This window comes from Natrix helvetica (assembly GCF_964273705.1).
Source record: "Natrix helvetica genome assembly, chromosome: 1".
Lineage (NCBI taxonomy): Eukaryota > Metazoa > Chordata > Lepidosauria > Squamata > Natricidae > Natrix > Natrix helvetica.
In genome coordinates this window covers 348,750,978-348,773,032 of record NC_138548.1, presented here as the reverse complement: position 1 = coordinate 348,773,032, position 22,055 = coordinate 348,750,978, and the positions used below count along the sequence as shown (strand labels likewise).

General features: G+C 43.1%; 1 protein-coding gene across 1 annotated transcript; it reads right to left on the bottom strand.

Moving 5' to 3' along the window:
• Window positions 1–203: 203 nt before the first annotated feature.
• LOC309401288 (vomeronasal type-2 receptor 26-like) lies at window positions 204–20,113 on the bottom strand (the record flags this gene model as incomplete). The annotated part of the gene is made up of 7 exons (XM_081970356.1): window positions 204–1,105; window positions 1,542–1,668; window positions 3,067–3,216; window positions 10,913–11,749; window positions 17,879–18,164; window positions 18,761–18,894; window positions 20,057–20,113. 7 exons carry the CDS (start codon window positions 20,111–20,113, stop codon window positions 204–206), a joined length of 2,493 nt encoding a protein of 830 aa, XP_081826482.1.
• Window positions 20,114–22,055: the final 1,942 nt, after the last annotated feature.

The following is a 22,055-nucleotide window of genomic DNA, read 5'->3' as shown; positions in this document are numbered from 1 at the left end:
TTGTTATGATTGAACATGAATTCAAATTGTGACAATTGAAAGATAGCACTATTTCAAAGAGTTTGAGTTGGTTTAGCAACATTTCACTCAATTATTATAATTCAAAATTCACATGGAATGAAGAAAGATAAACGACAACACAAAACATTAGTTCAAAGTATGTGATGTAAACTGAACAAAAATAAACACCAACATGAGGAGCCTTAGTGAGTTTTCATCATCAGTTGTTCTTTGGTGTTCAGGGCAGGTCTCAGGATAATAATGTAGCATTTGGGGATAAAGATGCAACCCAGTAAACCCAGGCTGGAGGCCAGGATGGAGAAGATCTGCACAGCCACCATATATTTCCCTTTAGTGCTCAGGTAGGTGGGGACAAAGGAGATCCAAACACTGCAAAAAGCCAACATGCTGAAGGTGATCAGTTTGGCTTCATTGAAGGAACCAGGCAGCTTTCGAGCTAGAAATGCCACAAAGAAGCAAATGGCAGCCAGGAAACCCATGTAGCCAAGGGCATAGTAGAACATGGTGACAGAGCCTTCATTGCATTGCAGCAGGATGTGTTCTGGATGGGAATGAAAGTCAGAATCTGGGAATGGGGGAAAGATTCCCAGCCATATGATACAGATGCATACTTGAATACCAGAGCAGGATGAAACAATAGAGTTGGCTAGACCCTTCCCCAGCCATTTTCTCATCCTGCTTCCTGGCTTCGTAGCGAAAAAGGCAACTACCACCATAATCGTCTTTGCCAGCAAGGAAGAGACGGCAATTGAGAAAACAAAACTGAAGGTGACTTGCCGAAGAAGGCAAGTCACTTTCTTGGGATGACCAATAAACAGAAGTGGGGTCAAGAAAGCAAGCAAGAGGGAGATCAGAAGAATGTAGGTGAGGTCCCGGTTGTTAGCTTTGACTATGGGAGTTTCTCGGTATTTAATGAAGATTCCCAGAATAAAGGTAGTGGTTAGGGACAAAGTAATGGCAAAGAAAGCCAGGATGAATCCCAACAACTCTTCATAGGATAGAAAGCTTATATTTTTGGGGACACACTGATCTCGCTTCTTATTGGAATACTGGTCATCTGGACACTTTTCACAATGGGCTGCATCTGGGAAGAAAATTGATTGGCATGTATCTGTTTCTGCAACTGTAGGAGCATGAAAACTACATCAGAAATCAATTACTTCATTTTGAAGGAATAACATAATGATTCTACCCAGGGATATCCACATTATCCAACATTAGTTAAAATAATCAACACTGTTTTTAAAGGGTGAAGATGAATGTGATTATCAGCTCTCAAAACATATCCTCTTTCCTAAAACCAAACAAGAAAGTAACAAGTCAATAGAAATCAGTTACCCTTCATTATTTATTTAAATGCTCACATCATCATACAAAATTTGGTGTCTTTGAAAGGTTTGGGAATGCTTTAAGAAAGTTGATGTTTTTCTTGCTTCTTTATCCAATATTCCCCCAAAGCAATAGAGAATATTGATTATATTCTGATTTTTTAAAATTATTTTTGGAGCCACCTACTGAACCTTCTTGCACAGAGTATGTTCCTTCCATGCACAGAGAACAGTCGTAGCAGCAAACTGGGGCTCCCTCTCTCACAATCTTGGTGTAACCTGGGGAGCAACTTTCTGTACATCTTGAATAAGGCACCATCTAAACATAAATAGAGAGATTATTTCAGAGCAATTTATGAATTAGAAGGTTTACTGAAATCAACTGCTTCCAGAAACCCAGGAGCACATTGAGCAAAACCAGTCAAGAAGTAATGGCATGACCTTTAATTACTCTACTTGCAAGGGGCAAATGAAAGGCCATTCTCTTTCTCCATCAATCTTCATTGTAGATTCCAAAACAGACTCATTTCCTTATTCTTTTTTCCAAAGGAAAGTTCCTCCATTGCAAAAGGTGTTTCTCCTTAGGGCATGTATGATAATGCTGTATTATATATAGATGTGTGTGTGTGTGTGTGTGTGTGTGTATGTAGGGATAGGGTCTCTAGAGAAATCTAGATGTTGGAGGTTTCCTGCCCACCTGCCCTGGCTCTATGCCATACTATTTAGGCATGTTTTTGTGGCCGGGCACATGCATGCAAGCAAAGTGCTAGCGCACAAGGCCAGGTGCATGCGTGGAAGGGGCGCCCAGGAAGCAAACGGACACTTCTAGGGCAAATTGGTGGTAACAAAATGTGAAACCCACCACTGATGTACATGACTTTTTAATCTGCCCTCATTTCCCTCACCACATTCTTAATCATATCTTTCTCTTATGCAATTCCGTGGACTAAACCCTTCATATTCTGGATTGTCTCCCAGACCACTGATCTTTGTTTTTCCTTGAATACGTTTTGCTTCTCAGTTCCACGAGCTCCTTCAGTTCTGACTGAATGGTGGAGTATGGAAGGATTTATATTCCTTGCAGTCATCTGGTGGTTTCTAAAAGTTTTTGAGGGCATTTGGAATTTATCTGTGCCCTCAGGGTCACTTGAATAGTGCAAATGGGTGTGGAACCTTCCTGCAATTGCTGAATCTCTATCCTTATAATTAGCAAGTAAACTTAAGTAAGAAATCTGGGCGTGGCTTAGCAGTATTAAGCAATCTGCTGTTCTGTGAAGTAAACTATCAGTCTCTCTGGGCTTCTCTGGTGATATGAAACTAACTGCTTGTGTTTGCCTGTAACTCTCCTGCCTTGTGTTTATTTGGAAGAACCACCTATTGGTATTGTACATTTATTCATCTTTTCTTATGTATATAAAGAAATTAATGAATCCATCTGAATCAGTTATCTGTGTTTTTTTTTTATGGATTTGACTTTGTGCAACAAACTCTGACAATATCTACTAAATTAATGAGGCTCTAAGTTCTCTTATTTGGAAGTTATCTCAATTGGCCTCAATAAGAATTATTTCTTATTGAGCAGAAACAATTCCACATATGGAGATAAATAGAAGAGCAAAATCCCAGCATCCTCAACTACTTTGTTAAATAATGTTGGCCATTGGATGGCACTTTGATTGACAGAAATATTGACTTCCGAGGAGGCTCGTCTTTCTACATTCCCAATTTTCACCCCCGCATCTGATTTGTTCAAAAGTGATGTCCACTGCATGATATCAAAGCCACCAACAGCAACTCCATTTTCTTCAAAAGAAATACCATCTCTGGAAATATTGTGATGTTGGAAGTTTCTCAGGAAGCTATGAAACTGCAGAAACATAGAAAAAACATGACAATTTGAGCCTTTATTCAATTTTATTCTTGCTATTATTCTGGACTGGGGGTACTCTGAATAATTCAACCTCTTCAAACTACCACTGCCATCTGAAACATTGATTCAGTATTTCATGGGAAGTTTCTTTCAATCATTCCCCAGGAATTTACATCTCTTTTTCAAAAAACTATGTCACATGTTCAAGCTCGTCCTACAAAGTGACCTTGACCTTTTGTCAGAATGGTTGTGCATTTGGCAACTCTAAATCTCAACTAAGAAATGCTCTGTCCTACACATTGGCAATAAAAATCAGAGCACAAAATACAAGTTGGGTGGAAATGACCTAGTACACAACTCTCACTCCATCAAGGACCAAGGAGGACTCATCTCAAGCGATCTATGCCACAGAGCTCAGTGTAACAGCATTGCCAAAAAGGTGTTAAGAGTTGTTAACCTAATTTTGCGAAGCTTCTTCTCCAGTAACATTGTACTGCAAACTAGGGCATAGAAAACACTTGCCAGACTAATTCTCAAATACACCTCGTCTGCCTGGAAACCACACTGTATATCAGATATGAATACAATTGAGCAGGTCCAGAGGTAATTCACAAGAAGACTACTCCACACCTCTACTCAAAATAGAATCCCTAGATTAGGCTTGAAATTTTGGGCTTGGATAATCTGGAACTGCACCAGCATTGTAGACAAAATTGTCAGCTACAACATCTTACCTGTCAACGACTTCTTCAGTTTGAACCTCAACAATACATGGGTAAGCAATCGATACAAACTCAAGGTAAACCACTCCAAACTCAATTGCAGAAAATACAACTTCAGCAACAGAGTGGTCACCACCTGGAATGCTCTACCTGACTCTGTGGTTACATCCTCAAACCTTCACAGCTTCAACCTTAAACTGTCTACCATGGACCTCACCCCATTCCTAAGAGGTCCGTAAATGGGGAATGCATAAATGCACCAGCATGCCTACCATCCCTGTCCTACTGTCCCCATTTATTTGTATTACAATACAATACATTACAATACAAAAGCAGAGTTGGAAGGGACCTTGGAGGTCTTATAGTCCAACCCCCTGCCTAGGCAGGAAACCCTATACCGTTTCAGACAGATGGCTATCCAGCATATTCTTAAAGACTTCCAGTGTTGGAGCATTCACAACTTCTGGAGGCAAGCTGTTCCACTGATTAATTGTTCTAACTGTCAGGAAATTTCTCCTCAGTTCTGAGTTGCTTCTCTCCTTGATTAGATTCCACCCATTGCTTCTTGTTCTACCCTCAGGTGCCTTGGAGAATAGTTTGACTCCCTCTTCTTTGTGGCAACCCCTGAGATATTGGAAGACTGCAATCATGTCTCCCCTAGTCCTTCTTTCTATTAAACTGACATAGCCAGTCCCTGCAACCGTTCTTCATACGTTTTAGTCTCCAGTCAACTAATCATCTTTGTTGCTCTTCTCTGCACTCTTTCCAGAGTCTCCACATCTTTTCTTCACCGTGGGGTGTAGAACTGAATGCAGTATTCCAAGTGCGTCATTACCAAGTCATTATAAAGTGGTATTAACACTTCACGTGATCTTGATTCTATCCATTTCCTTCGTTCATGTCCAGCTTCATATCTATATTGCTATCTTGTACATGTTTGACAAACTAATAAATAAGTAAGTAAGCAAGTAAGTAAGTAAGTCAATAACGAAATACATAAGTAAGCAAGTAAGCAAGCAAGCAAGTAAATAAATAAGTAAATAAATAAATAAACAAACAAACAAACTATTCTTGAAAACATGGAATAGGTGACACCACCATAAGGTGGCTTTGTAACTGGCTGACAAATTACATTCAACATGTAGTCCTCTGGGGAACCTCATCCACTTGGAGGGAGGTAAGGAATGGGGTACCCCAACCTTCAATTTTAGGCCCAGCACTCTTCAATATCTTCAAAAAAGATCTAGGCGAGGGAATTGAGGGGGAACTCATCACATTTGCATACAACACTAAGCTGGCAGGAATAGCCAACACCCCAGAAGACAATCTTGTTAGATATTTGCATAAACTGCTGTAAGTCTCCACTCAGGTCCTCCGTTTAGGCAGGAACAAAGGGATACTCTGATTGGTCAGGAGGCCTGCCAGCTCACCAAAAAAGGGGAGCTGCACGACCCCGTTTTCAGTTGGATTGGATCTACTTAACTAAGAAAGAGCTGTTGTCACATTTGTCTGGAGTCTGTCCTCTCCTTGCCCGAATCTAACACTGGCGACGAAGGTGGGATCGAGAGGCAGATAGGACAAAGAACTACAAGAAGACATTCCAGTAAGTGATCCAGCCCCGGGAATTGGCGGGAACCCCGGCAGCCATTTGAGCGTGGCAAATTCAAATCACAGGACAAGATGGCTATGCACGCACCGCCAACCCCGTACGACCCAGTGGCCGAACATTGGGAATCCTACATGCTGAGATTCGAATGCTTCCTCGAGGCAAACGATCTCATGGGAGTACCGGACTCCCGAAAAAAGAACATGTTCCTGGGCTACTGCGGTCGGGAGGTTTTCGAGACGGCCAGAGACATATCGGAGCCAACCCCCATCCAGGCAGTCACATGGACGGCTTTACAACAGACGCTGCAGACACACTACGCACCCAAGCCTTCCCGACATGTTCGCCGCCACGAGTTCTACATGAGGAATCAAAAGGCGGACGAAACGATCAACCAATACATCGCAGCACTTTGAAAGGTGGCAACATATTGCGAATTCAGAAATCTGGATGAGCACATCCTGGATCGCCTCATATGCGGAGTGCGGGACATTTCCCTGCAGAAACGTTTGTTGGCAAGATCCAATTTAACATTGCAGATCGCACTCGATGAGGCAAGGGCATCGGAATCAGCGGATAAGTCAACGGAGACGTTACAACACCAGCACAACGCACCCCAATCCGGGACTAGACAGACCCGTGTGCATCACGAGACCACCGACCAAGAGACTGAAGACAGCGAGAGCGAAGACAGTCACCGCATGCGCAGAAGCCGCACAAAACCAGCTCGGAAATTCAAATCCTGTTTGCCGCCCTGCGCAGGTTGTGGAGGAAAACATCCCTGGTCTACTTGTAGATTCCGGGACGCTGTTTGCCAGCATTGTGACAAAATGGGGCACATTGCAAAGGTGTGCCAGAGCGAAGTCCCTGCCACAACATGGAAGCCTCCATCTTACCGCCAACAGAAGCCCAACCCAGGGGCTTGGCGGAAAAACAAAGGGCACCCAGAGAGTGAGCCAAGGGAGTCAGCCGAGAGAGAGTATGCCCAGAGAGAACCACTGAGAACCTATCTCACAACGATAGGGCAGGTCCGCACCAAGCGGCCCAAAAAGCTGAAACTCACTGTCCTCCTTGAGGACGCCCCATGCGAGCTAGAAGTCGACACGGGCTCATCACTGATGATCATCTCGTAGTCGACCATGAAGAAGGCGATCCCCAGTCTCACGAAGTGCCAGCTGCGAAACCCGGACATCTTGCTGCGCGACTACCAGGGGAACAGGGTCCCCATTGTGGGTCAAGTCACATTCCGGGTCCAGTTCAAGAACATCACAGCCCAGTTGCCGGTAACCGTGGCCAGCGCACCATTGCAAAGCCTCCTGGGACTGGACTGGTTCGAAGCCCTGGGTCTGGAAGTCACGGGCATCAACGCCGTTGAAAACAGCAGCGCAGAGGAGATTTTTAAGGAGTTCGAGGACGTGTTCAGCCCCGGCCTTGGTAAGTATGTGGGGACGCCAATCTCTTTTAATTTGGATCCAAACGTGGCGCCTATCAGACTAAAGCCCAGGAGAGTGCCTTTTGCCCTCCGACCAAAAATTGATAAGGAAATAGATAAACTGTTTGACCAGGGGATCCTAGAACCAGTCGACCATGCTCATTGGGAAACCCCAATAGTGACCCCAGTAAAGCCAGATGGGTCAGTCCGCATCTGCACGGACTATAAATGTACAATTAATGTCGCTCTACAACAAAGCCCGTACCCTGTGCCCATAGTACAACATTTATTACACTCCTTGGCACCAGGAAAAGTTAGATATGGCACAGGCTTACCAGCAGTTGCCTGTTGATAGCGCCACAGCGGAGGCCCAGACTATAGTGATGCATAGGGGTGCATTCAAATGCAACCGCCTTCAATTCGGCATGAGTATTGTCCCTGGACAGTTCCAGAGCGTCATGGAACAGCTTTTGCAGGGAATACCAGGAGTCGTCCCCTATTTCAACGACATCTTAGTATCCGCTGCAAATGAGGCGCAACTTTTAAAACGTGTTAGAACAGTTCTGACCAGAATTCGTGAAAAGGGTCTCCGTCTAAAAAAGGAAAAATGCCAAATTAATGTGCCCAGTGTAGAATTCCTGGGCTACATGATTGATGGCTCGGGAATACACCCAACATCCAAAAAAATCAAAGCAATTCAGGGCGCTGCCACACCTTGAAATCAGACCGAGTTGCAGGCCTTCCTCGGACTTCTTAACTTCTACAGTATTTTCCTCAGACAGAAAGCTACCGTTGCTGAACCCTTGCAGAGACTTCTAGCAAAGAACGCCAAATGGACCTGGGGAAGATCCGAGGTGGCCGCTTTCACCGCTGTAAAACGCCTGCTCACGACCAATTCTCTACTGGTCCAGTACAGCCAAACCCTTCCTCTGGTATTAACATGCGACGCTTCACCTTTCGGCGTCGGCGCAGTTCTCAGCCACAGAATGCCAAATGGAAATGAAGCTCCCATCGCATTCTACTCACGGACCTTGTCTTCTGTGGAACGAAATTATAGCCAATTGGACAGAGAGGCATTGGCTGCTGTAGCGGGAGTCAAGCGTTTTCATGAGTACTGGCTGTGATTTCGAACTCGTAACAGACCACAAGCCGTTGCTGGGTCTGTTGGCAGGAGACCGTCCCACACCGGTATCTCTTTCCCCGCGTATGACCAGGTGGACTGTTTTCCTGGCTGCGTACTCTTACAAGCTGGTACACCGACCAGGTTCCACGTTGGGGCATGGGGACGCATTAAGCTGTTGCCCATTGCCGAATCTGTTGGCCGACCACACTCCGGAGACGCCGGTCCTTTTGATTGACTGTTTGGACACAGGACCGGTCTCCTCTGCTGATGTTGCCCGTTTCTCAAATAAGGACAGTGTAATCAAACAAGTACTAACATGGGTATGGAGGGGGTTGCCCAAGGGACTTGTGGGACCCGAGTTTAAACAGTTTTGGTCTAAGCGCGATGAACTGTCAATATTGAAAGGTTGTTTATTGTGGGGGGATCGAGTGGTTGTACCAAACAAACTACGAAGAAATGTATTAGAGGCTTTACATGTGGGACACCCAGGTATCGTAAGGATGAAGGCATTGGCCAGGAGCTACGTCTGGTGGCCTAACATGGACAGGGAGATTGAGGAATGGGTGGCCACATGCAACCCTTGTCAGGAATCCAGACCAGCTCCCCCAGAGGCGGCCGCCAAGGAGTGGGAGTGACCGCAGGCACCCTGGTCGAGGGTGCACATAGATTTTGCAGGACCAGTTCAGCGCCATACGTTCTTAATAGTTGTGGACGCATATTCGAAGTGGCTAGAGGTAGTCCTGATGACCTCTACCACGGCAGAGGCGGTCATCAAGGTACTACGGAAACTTTTCTCCACTCATGGCCTGCCTGATGTTCTGGTCTCTGACAATGGGCCCCAATTCACGGCCATGCAATTCGAGACCTACTTAGCTAGCCAGGGAATTCGGCATGCCCTGGTCGCACCATTCCATCTGGCATCCAATGGCCAGGCGGAGAGAATGGTGTGATCTGCAAAAGAGGCACTCACTAGGATTGGCCTGGGTGATTGGCAAACACGGGTTGACCACTACCTTTTGATCCAACACAGTACGCCCAGCGCCACCACAGGGAGGAGCCCCACTGAGCTTCTCATGGGCTGCCGGCTCAGGTCCCACCTAGACCGGCTACACCCAAATTACTCTGCCACGTCACCCCCGGACTCCACAAGTAAGATTTGGAACTTTAGCATAGGGGATCCAGTATACGCCCACAACTATGCAGGGGGAACTCTATGGATTCCTGCAAAGGTAATAGGCATCACCGGACCTCACTCTTATCTGTTGGAGCTGGAGGACGGTAGGAATTGGAGAAGACACATTGACCAACTCCGGGGTCGCCTAGCCCATTCCAATCTTAGGTCACCAAACGAAGAGCTAATTCCTACCGAGGTGTTGCCTACACAGAAAGAACAAGCCTTCTCACCCCTCACAGACAACTTCAATTCAGCAGAACCGGAAAAGGTACCCGAGGTCGGTGTAAGTACAGAGTGTATCCCGAACGAACGGACACCAACCAGGGGAGTGGAACAAAGACACCCGTCTGACCAAGTACAGGAACCGGCTCAACCCGAACTACGCAGGTCGACCAGAACAAGGCAAAGACCCGCATACTTACAGGACTACGAAACGAACTGGAATGCGCCTACTAAGAAGGGAGGGGTGTTAGATATTTGCATAAACTGCTGTAAGTCTCCACTCAGGTCCTCCGTTTAGGCGGGAACAAAGGGATACTCTGATTGGTCGGGAGGTCTGCCAGCTCCCCATAAAAGGGGAGCTGCACGACCCCGTATTCAGCTGGATTGGATCTACTTAACTAATAAAGAGCTGTTGTCACATTTGTCTGGAGTCTGTCCTCTCCTTGCCCGAATCTAACAAATCTCAAGATCCAAAAAGAATAATATAAAAATAACATTTTGAAATATTGAATAATTAAATAATGGAAGATTATAACTTAACATAAATATGTGTATTATTATTGGAACAATATAAGTTTGTGAAATGTAACAAATATGATTATCAATATTCTGTTGGTAGTTAAAGGAACGATACCTATTACAAGATGCTTGGCATAAAAATAATGTATTGAAATATTGAATAACTAAATAATGAAAGATTATAATTCAACGAAATATGTGTTTCATTAACAGAACTATATAAGCTTTTCAACTGTAGTAAATATGATGAATATTATTTCATTTGTACCAAAATGTAAGACACTCAGGTGCCACACTGTTCACACGTTGATATGTTTGTAAAAAATTAAAACATAAAAAAAATCTTGGGGAACATTTTTTTAGAGCCAGTTTAATGTCAGGGTTCCAAGTAATATGCCCATATTACAGGACTCTGAGGTAAGCAGGTTCCTCAAATATCAGTTTTTAAGGACATATCATATAAGCATATAGGCTGGTGAAAACTGACTCTAGATGCTCCTGCAGTTTTCACCTAATTAAAAGTAAAAGTTTTCCTCCCCTTTCCAAACAATCAGTCACATGGTCCAATCAAGGTGTCATCTGGTTGCCTGGTAACTAAACCCATCCTCCCTCCAGCCATCGATGGGAATGTCTTTGGTTCCCAGGAGAAAATATTTTGTTTTGGCTACAAAACCCCACCTATATCCATTCCCCATTCCTTATCCCTCGACTCCAGTGGGGCAACACCGAAGCTTCAAAATGGCCTCAATCAGGTCAACTTCAGGGTTGACACTCCCTCTCAAATACCACAATTTGAGCAACTGCTCTTTGGAATATCTCACCCCTTTCTTCATCTAATTTAATATTGTAGAATTTGAAATGGAGAATCAATTGAACCTCAAAGGAGAAGACTTACCTGCCATGCCTTTACAATCTGGGGTGATTGATGGTATCCAGCCCGCATTCTCCTCTTACTCCGTTGGGAGGAAGAGGCAGCACTGAGGACCCAGGCCACAACTTGAATTATTTGGGAAATACTGGAGGAATCCTGAGACAGGATTCTTGCAATCACATCATGGGGTGGGAATTCCCAGTTCTCTTTTTCTCTGCATTTTTTCCAAACTTTCTTAGATAACAGAGGACTTGAATAGGAACATTGGAATGCTTCCTTTCCATATGATATGACCATAGGTACATAAGATTTATAGTCATAATACCGAGTCCTTCTCTTTCTCTGAATGAGGAAGGAAAACAAAGCATATTTATTTTGGAGATTAACGAAGATGTCAAAAATACCTACACTGAAAACTGTCAAAGTTGTTGCAACCCACACCCTTCCCACAGTGGATGTATTAGTCATATCAATTGTTTGTATTGTTACTGCTAACATTACTGAGGCTTGAAAGTCCAGTTGGCATACTATAATTTTTATTTGACTCTTGATAAGAGAAATGAACATTTTCCTTTTCTCTTGGAGGACAGGGTCTCCAGCACTTGTCGCCATATTTGTTTCTGGGACGGTTCTTGAGAGGACAATGCAAACCCCATTTTTTAGAGAGAGAACTTCAAAGCGTCTTTTGAATTTTTCTCCTTTTTCATTCTCCTGAGAAAGGAGGCCAATCCACGTCCATCGGAAATGCAGGAGCAGCTGGACAATGGCTGAGTAAGGAGGTTCTTGGTTTGGGGTCAGCCGATATGAAAAAGGCAAATGATGATTTTGCTCAGCCACCTGGTTGATGACACTGTAGTTGATCTAAAGATAAAAGAGAAGGTATTGATAGTTTGTCCCAGTTTTAATGATAAAAATCAGATAGTAAATCTAAGGGCCTTTCCCCATGGCTGAGAGAAGTTTCAAACAACAACTGCATGAATTTTGCTAGTTTGCTTGATGTCCTGTATTTTTGCCGTGTATGCTCCCTTTGAAACCAGGGAGCTCTGAATTATCTGTGGGCAAGGTTCATGGGTGGTCCTCATAGAGTACCCCTCAGGTCACATTATAACTCACCCATTCACTCAGTCCATTAGTCAATCAGAATAGAGCTGGGGAGTCTTCTAGTCAAGCAGGAGACCTTAGACCAGGGGTATCAAACTCAAGGCCCAGATCCAGCCTGCAGGGTGCTTAGACCTGGCCCGTGGGGCTGCCCTGAAAATAGCCCACAGTGCCTCTGCCATCAAAAAGGGAGCTAGAGTATCCCCCCCCCCCCCCGGATCTCTGTTTTCACTGGCAGAGGGTTGCAGGAGGCTCTCTCAGCTGAAAACGGAGTTTGGGAGCCAATTTTTGCTGGCTGAGCATTTGGGCTACCATAGGTGCCCCCTGACACAAGTGACTTCATGCTGGCCACACCCACCTTGGCCACACCTCCCCCCAAAAGTCAAACACAACCCTGATGCAGCCCTCAATGAAATCGAGTGACAGCCCTGCTCTAGTCCTCAAGCAGCAGACCCAATACCATTTCAGACAAATGACTGTCCAGGCTCTATTTTAAAAACCCCAGTGATGACATTGTTTAATATTGGTAAATTATTTCATTGTCTTCCTTCATATAATTTATTTCAAATATTTGTCTATAAACTCTTTAATTGGCTGAATTTCTTTCAGACATTTGAAATGGAGAAGTCAGTTTAATAATATCACTTTAAAGCAGACCGAGTTCCTGTGGAGACCCAGGGCAGGATCTGTGTGTGTGTGGCTTTCTTTCTTCTGGTTTGATATACCCATTTTACAAAATTCCCAACAGCCATGGTCTCCTGCTCATTTTTTTAATATACTTGTAACAAACTCCACTCACACTTTCATTTACCAACAGAAGTACACTGTTTTGTACACCTATGAAAGGCTTTTCAACAAACACTCATTCTTGCAACAGACCACATTCAAATTCTTTTCTTCAAGCCTTAACGTTTCTTCATTTCCCCCAACTTTAATAAACATTCTACTACAGTGACGTGCAGTCAGGTGAGGCAAGTGAGGCACAGCCACTCTCATCATGAAAAGAAAAAAAATGTAAAAGGAAAAAGGCGAGAGCTGAGGTCAGGCTGAGCTAGTTACTGCCTCACCGTGGATGACTCTGCTTAACTGTTTAAAAAAAGCCTCTTAAACAGCACCCTCTACTATGAGGCAGGAGAACTGCATGCATACTACAGCATGGCTCTTTGCCTGGCTTCCTGCCTCCTCCTGTGGTCTCCTCAGTGCTAGCTTGTGCTCTCCCTCCCCAAGTGTAGTTTGATTGCAGGCAGAGCCACGTTGCGGGGCAGATGTGTGTGCTACAGCATGGCTCTTTGCCTGGCTTCCTGCCTCCTCCTGTGGTCTCCTCACTGGTGCTCTCCCTCCCCAAGTGTAGTGACTTCCTCTCCAGGCCCCCATTCATTTCTCTCTCACACACACACAGCTGGATAAAACTATATAAAAATCTAGCCCAGCTTCACTGATTACAAGTTTGAAAAGGCAACGTGGCTCCGCCTGCAATCAAACTACACTTGGGGAGGGAGAGCACAAGCGAGCACTGAGGAGACCACAGGAGGAGGCAGGAAGCCAGGCAAAGAGCCATGCTGTAGTACACACACTTTCCCCCAGCCTCTTTCTTTTGGAAGGCTCGGATCGGCTCCCCTCTGGCTTCTCTGCCTCTCCTCTCACCCCAGCCTGCCAGCAGGAGGTGAGTGGGTGGGCTTTATTGTGTTCCAGGTATTTCCCACCCAGACAGCAGGCTGCATTTGCAATGGTGGAGGTGTTTGGGGAAGGCAGAAGGGGAATGGGGGGGATGGCAGAGGAACTGCTTTCAAGCCACTGGAAAAGATATCCAATCCAACTTTTGTGTTTGTGTGGGTTTGTTTGAGAGTGAGTGAGAGAGGGAAGGGGGTAGGAGAGATAGTCCAATCCAACTTCTCTCTGTGTGTGTGTGCTTGTGTTTGAGAGAGGGGGAGGAAGGGAGAGAGGGAGGAAGGAGGGGAAGGAGAAGAAAAAGAAAAAGAAAGAAGGAGCAAAGGAGAAAAACAAATGCTGTCGCTTTAAATTGGAACTGAGCATGCCTGGCTGTGGAATTCTGGGAGTTGAAGACCACAAGTCTAAAAATATTTGAAACCCAGCACTGTGTCAGTGCCTCACCAGTCATAAACCTCACCGCACGTCACTGGTGGGAAGCATATGGGCAGATGGGCGGAGACTCCAGCCACCGCCACTACCGGTTCACCCAATCTGGGATGAACCGGCAGAAACCCACCTCTGCTGTGTCCTGCATCTAAGTTAAATAGGCAGGGCGACAGTATACAGCCCTGCTAAACTATTTTCTTAATTTTGAACCAATCAGTGGTTCCGTGTCCGGTTCTCACTTTTGCTTCTTGACCTGCAAATAGGTTTCTCGAGAGACAAATAAGATGGTCTGGCAGTCCCATTTCTTTAAGAACTTGCCACAGTTTGTTGTGATCCACACAATCAAAAATTTTAGCATAGTCAATGAAGCAGATGTAAATGTTTTTTCTGGAACTCCCAAGCTTTCTCTATGATCCAGCTTATGTTGGGAATTTGATCTCTAGTTCCTCTGGCTCTTTGAAATCCTGCCTATACTTCTGATAGTTCTCGGTCAGGGGTGGATTCCTGCCAGTTCTAACCTCTTCTATAGAAGAGGTTCCACAAATCTACAGTGCCGTTTAGAACCGGTTCTAGCTCCCTCCCCCCACCCTTCCGCACATCATCAAGATGAAGAGTGAGATGAGGAATTCTGAGAGTTGAAGTCCACAAGTCTTAAAGCTGTCAAGTTTGAACACCCCTGGATTTATTCCCCTAAGGGGTTAGGGGTACAACGGTCTTATAACTTCACAGGTTTACGACTTGGGTGCTTCAAATGCCAGAGTTTCTGAGCCAACATTTTGGTTGCTAAGCACCAAGCCACTCCCACTCAGTCACATGGCAGGCAACCCACTCCCACCCGGTCACATGGCCATCAAGTCACTCCCCCAAAACAGACCACACCTACAGAAGAGGTTCTAAAAATTTTGAAACCCACCACTGTTCTCGGTCCACATACAGCTGGAGCCTAGCTTGTAGGATTTTGAGCATAACTTTGCTAGGATGTGAAATGAGTGCAATGGTGCAGTAGTTTGAACATTCTTTGCCATTGCCCTTCTTTGGGATTGGAATGTAAACTGACCATTTCCAATCCTATGGCCACTGTTGAGTTTTCCAAATTTGCTGGCAGAATGAGTGTAGCACTTTTACTGCATTATTTTAAGATTTTGAATAGTTCAATTAGAATACTATCGCCTCCATTAGGTTTGTTGTTGCTCAGACTTCCTAAGATCCATTTGACTTCACATTCTAAAATATCTGGCTCAACGTCAGTGATCATCCTATCGTGATTATCAGGGATGTTAAGATCATTCTTGTATAGTTCTCCTGTGTAATTTTGCCACCTCTTCTTAACCTCTTCTGCCTCTGTTAGGTCCCTGCCATTTTGGTCCTTTATCATGCACATTTTTGCATGAAACCTTCCCTTCATATTTCCAACTTTCTTGAAGAGATCTCTGGTCCTCCCTATTCTATTGTTGTTGTTGTTTCTATTTCGTTGCACTCTTCATTTAAGAAGGCATTCTTATCTCTTCTAGCTATTCTCTGAAATTCTGATATACAGTTGGGTGTATCTTCCCCTTTCTCCCTTGCCTTTCACTTCCCTTCTTTCCTCAGCTATTTGTAAAGTTTCCTCAGACAGCAATTTTGCTTTCCTGCATTTCTTCTTCTATGGGATGGTTTAGTTGCTACCTCTTGTACAATATTGTGAACCTCCGTCCATAGATCTAAGAAATCAGATCTAATTTCTTAAATCTATTTGTCACATCTACTGTATATTCATCAGGGATATGATTTAGTTCATACCAGAGCGTCTTAATGTTTTTCCCTATCTTCTTCATTTTAAGCCCAAATTTTGCAACAAGAAGCTCATGATCTGAGCCACAGTCAGCTCCTGGTCTTAAGTTTACTGACAGTATAGCGATTCTCCATCTTTGGCTGCAGAGCACATAATCAATCTGATTTATGTGTTGACCATCTGGTGATGTCCAAATGTAGAGTCATCTTTTGGGTTGTTGGAAAAGAGTGTTTGCTATGACCATCATATTTTCTTGACAAAATTTTACCAGCCTGTGACCTGCTTCATTTTCTACTCCAAATCCAAACTTGCCTGTTTTTCCAGTTAAGTTTTCCCTTCCTACTTTAGCATTCCAATCCCCCCTGATGTCATTTTTTGGTGCTATAAGGTCTTGTAGTGCTTCATACGACTTCATCCTCTTCAGCCCCAGTGGTTTGGGCATAGACTTGGACTGTTGTGACATTTAATGGTTTGCCTTGTATTCAAACTGAGATCATTCTGTCATTTTGGGGATTGTATCCCAGTATTGCTTTTTCTACCCTTTTATTGACTATGAAGGCTACTCCATTTCTTCTGAGGGATTTTTGCCCACAGTAGTATACCTGTTGATCATCTGAATTAAATTCACCCATTCATGTCCATTTTAGTTCACTGATTCCTAAGGTGTCGATGTTTAGTCTTGTCATCTCTTGCTTGACCACATCCACCTTGCCTTGATCCATGGATCTTACATTCCAGGTTCCTATGGACTGTTGATCTTTACAGCATTGGACTTTCCTTTCACCACCAGATATATCCACAGTTGATCATCCCTTCAGCTTTGACCCAACAATTTCACTCTTTCTGGCAGTACTAGAATTAGTCCTCTGCTCTTCCCCAGTAGCATATTGGACACCTTCCGACTTGAAGGGCTCATATTCCAGAGTTATATCTTTTTGCCTTTTGGTACGGTCCATGGGGTTTTCATGGCAAAGATACTGGAGTGGGTTGTCATTTCTTTCTCCAGTGGATCACGTTTTGTTAGATCTCTCTGCTATGAGCTGTCTGTCTTGGGTTGCCATGCATGGCTAGTTCAGAGCTTCATTGAGCTATGCAAGCCCCTTCATCACGTCAAGGCAGTAATCCCTGAAGGGAATATATGTATATGCACACATACCTATATATAATACGTGTTTGTGTGTGTGTGTGTGTGTGTGTGTGTGTGTGGAGGAGGATTAGAAAATGTTGTTATTAAATATTATGGATGTTTAGCTAGAATAGGATATAAAGATGCAGTGTTATTGGAGGATTTTAGAAATAGCCAATGAAATGCCAGTATGTGGTTATGTATTAAATTTTGGTATATTTTATGATGAAGGACGTTTAAACAATTACAGTCAAATGAAAATGGAGGTATGATGATGGTAATATGTATAAACATCTGAGTTAAAATTATTTAGTTAATATTAACTATGCTTGATGACTGTGGACGAGATGCACGAAAGCCTTTTGTAACCAACTGATACACTTTCTACAGTATGTAAAGAAGGAGGATTCTTTGTGTTGTGTTTGTTTTGAAAATTAAAAATAAACAAAATTGACAAAAAAACCAAAAAAACACCCTCCCAAAAGATTCTGTGATCATGCGCTCTGCGTGAATGTGCAGGGTTCAAAATACACCAATTTCAAGCTCTGCAGCTCACCTTTAGGGAAACTCCAGTAGGTAAATCACCTGAGTCACAGAAATCCTCTGTGCCGCGTGAATCAGCTGAGCTGAAAAATGCAGAAATTTAGGACAGGATAGGCAGGTGCGGGTGGGTGAGGCGAACTGATCACAGGAAATACATAACTACATATGTATGCACAAAGACACACACACACACATACGCACACACTTCACCTACTTTGTGAATTTAAAATTCTTTCCGCTCTTCTAATATTTACTCTCTGACTTTCAATTTATTTGAAGAAATATGTACAAGTGCTGCCTTCTAGGAAATTCTGAACAATTTAAAACTTGGAATTAATTCCATTTGCCTTTATACCTGTGGAATTTTGTAGATGCTCATGACATTAGATATATGATCAAAGAGTTCAGAATCCATCTCTTCAAGAACTGCCAGCAGGTTCTTTTGTCTTCCACATCTGTAGTTTGGGACGTTCTCCTGCCCTGTAGAGAGCACATCCAGCATGGCTTCATATGTCATTCTTGCACTGAAAAAGTTCTGATAGATGTTGTAGCCCAGGGTGATGTTGGGTAAGAGCCAAGGATTCCGGTTGACTTCATGAACAGCCAACAAGAAGGGCAGAAGGTGGTAGAAGCTGTTCTCACTGCAACATAAGAAATTCCAACAGCCTTTTTTTTGCTCTATATCAACGATTTATGTGATCAACTTAAAAGAAATTGTGCTCTTTTTCTCAGTAATATAAAATTATTCATTTCTACAGATAATTCTCTTGCTTTTTGCACGGCGATCTCGACTATGAATGGTCATCTGTTTGGCAAATTCAAATTTTGATTAATAAATGCTCTGTCTTATATATTGGTAAATGTAATCAGAATATCAAGTATAAGCTAGGTGGCATTGATCCAGGAGATGACACTCACTTTGTCAAAGACCGAAGTGTACTTATTGTTGACGATTTAGGCTCCAAAACTCACTGTATCAGCATTACTAAAAAAAAGCATTAAGAGTTGTAAACTTAATTTTGCAAAAATAAAATAAAATCTGGAAACATTATATTGCTAATTTGAGCTTATAAATCTTATGCTAGATCAATTTTAGAGTACTGTTCAACTGTTTGGGAGAAGCAATAATGAATTTGCCTTTCTCAAAGTGAGGAATAGGAGAAATGAAATCCTTCCTAGAGAAGAAATTGGAGCATGTAAACTCAATCACTAGAATCCTGGACAGTCTGACAATTACCTTATCAGTTGGTGGGTTGGAGGCTTGGAGAACGAAAATTCATACAATCGAGCTAGGGTTCCACACATTATTCCAGTAATCCAGTAGTCTCCTGGCTTGTAGTAATGGAACCATTCCTTTTCTTCTATTATCACCTTAAAAGGGCATTTCACCAGCATACTGGCACAGGGAATTTGAGACAGAAGATGAAGCAGAAAGAGCTGTATATGCATCAACAGCAAAATTTGACATACACTGCAGGAGATCCTTCCTATAGTTCTTTCTTCAGCACAGAGTGAAATCTGAGAGACTACAATTAAAGCGAAGAAGGTCCAGTTTGTCCCCAGATTTGGAAGTTTTATCTGCAATTTCAGATTGCTACAGTATTTGCCCAGCTTTACCCCAACCTCTGTTCTCATCACAAAAGGAGGCTGTTACAAATCAGAGTATCAGGTGCTGTTTATCCCCTTTGTTGTCACATTGATTGGCAACTAATTGTGGTGGTGGAAATTCCAAAGGAGAATAAATAACCATGCTTGTAAAAATTAAAAGGGGAATTGGGATTGAACATTGCCACAAAAGTGTGCAGTTGGAGAAAAGAGTTTTGTTTGACTCAGGAGAATAATCCTAATTTGAGAATCAAGAAAGGAACAATTCAGGGAAGTTTAATTGTTGTTTTTTTTTAGTCTGGAAACTTATTCTTGAGATTCTAAAGCTTCAAATGTGGAAAACCAGTTCAATATTCTTGAACTAGGCAATGGGCCATTATAGTTCCTTCTTATTCTGTCTGATGTGGATGAGAGGGCATCTTTCCCAATGGTTAGATCAGAGGTGGTATTCAGCCAGTTTAGATCGATTCAGGCAAACCATTAGTGGTGACCTGCCCACACACCCTGGCTCTATGCCATCCTATTAAGCCAGGTTTTTTAAGCCATGTGCATGAGCAAAGAGCAAGTGTTGAAGTTCACACACACATGTGAAAGGCGCACATGCTCACAAAGCGGGCATGCATGCATGGGGCGAACTGGTGGTAAACTTATGTGAAACCCACCTCTGAGTTAGATACTCCAGAACGGTTAACTCCAGATCATGACATATTGAACAATATATTGGGGGGCCCTGTTAAATGTTTTATATCTTTCAGAATGTGGAAGACTATCAGCCTTCATGGCTACAAAGAAGATCTAGTCAAAATTCCCTGGGGAATTAATGAAAAATAGCTTGTTACTGACTTCTTCATGATGTGGTGATATTTGCTGTCTCTTACATAGGTAATCTAATAGGGAACCAAGAGATGATGCTAAAGCAATACAATACCACAAAGGCTGAAGGTGAAGGTTTAAACAAAATCTGAGCAGCTGAGCCCAGGGCCATTGCTATGCGATGTGCAGGTATGAGTTCTTCTGCTATCTGAGACCTCTCTCCATTGCACCCTCAAAAACCATTTAAGGGAGTATGCATTAATTAGTTACATATATTGCCTGGACAATCAGTTGCTTCAAGGATGAACATTAATATGAAGCTCTGATTCCAAAGGTGTAGACTCCAAAGTATGGACTTCAAAGATATGGGCCAGCTGTGGGTCCTGACAGAATCCATTGGTGATCCCTGTGCTATGAGACTTCCGCCAGGTTTGAAGACAGGTGTCACCCAAAACTGATAGAAAACCATGCATGCCATGACAAAATCATACCCACAATTGTTACTACAATTGACTACCAGTCTCATATTGTGTTAGACTGTGTACTTTGGAAGGCCACCATCACCACCATTACAGTCTAGGTTAGCAAGAAAGACACGGCAACTGAAAAAACAACACTGAAAATGGGTTGTTGAAGGAGAGAGGCCATTTTCATGGGGTGATCAATAAAGAGAAGGGAAGTCCAGAAAGAAAGCAGAAGTGAAACCAGGAGGATGTAGGTGAGTTTCTGATTGTTTGTTTTTTTCTATGGGAGTTTCTTGATATTTAATGAAGATTCCCAGAATAAAGGCAGTAATTTTGGTTATGGATAAAGGAATGAAAAAGAGAGTCAGGATGATACTCAGAATTTCTTTATAAGATAAGAAAATTATAATTTTAGAGACATGTTTATTTTGCTTCTTATTGGAAATAATGAACATCTGGACAATTTTCACAATGGTCTGCATCTGAAAAACCCAAGCAACCCACAAATCCCACAATTTTGTAGTGTGGTATAGATATAACCTTAAAGATTTATTTTAAAGGTTGTCTCATTGTAATACTGCCTGGTCTTTTCTTTCTTTTTAAAAATATATTTATATTATGCATTTTTTAATTAAGCATCATATTTCCATTTCTGCAACAATAGTGTACCGTCTGTATCAAGTCTTTTTAAAGTATATATAGTATTATACACTCTAATTATAATCATTGTTCTCATAGTCATACAATATAGCAGCGATGGTGAACCTTTTTTGGCTCGCGTGCCACAAGTGGGGGGAGCGCAGGGGGGTCATGTGCAGGTGTGCTGTACCCATAATGCAATGCGCGACTCCCCAGTGCGCATGCGTGCACAACAGGCGCTCCCCCCCATTTTTACATGCTTTTTTCACCCTCCCCAGGCTCCAGAGGCTTTATAGGAGTCACTTCCGTTTTGCTCGTAGGGTCGTTTTAAGCATTCTGAAGGCTTCAGGAACTGTCCAGAGGCTTCCCTGATGCCTTCGGAGTGCTTAAAATGACTCTCCGATCAAACCAAAAGTCCGGTTTGCTCGGAGGGTCGTTTTGAGTATTCCAAAGGCTTCAGGGACCGTCTGGAGGCTTCAGGGACCGTTCGGAGGCTTCCCTGATGCCTTCGGAGCACTCAAAATGACCCTCTGAGCAAATCGGAAGTCAGAGGGTCGTTTTGAGCGCTCCGAAGGCTTCAGGGACCGTCCGGAGGCTATAAAGCCTCTGGAGCCTTGGGGGGGGGGGCAAAATGGCTTTTAAAAACGGTGAACTCAGCTGGCCAGCTCTCTTTTTTGAGTCCCACTTTCACAGTTTTCTAGTGCTATATCAGGGTAAAATTCATTTGTAGAAGATTAGAGAGTTCGCAGCCATGTTGCTCTTTTTTTGGGGGGAACAAAGTTTTTTTTTATTTTTTGTTACATATTTTAACTTCTTTTATAAACTAAGTTTTCTCCCTTTATATCTTCTCTTATACGTTGTTCATTTAACCTCATATTTCCATTTCAAATTTCAGCCATCTTATTTTCTTTCCAAATTTTCTAAATTAACTTTGATTTCTTCTTAATATATAAACAATATCATTATTTGGCCCTCCAAGTTTATAAACTTTAACATTTCATTTCCATCTAT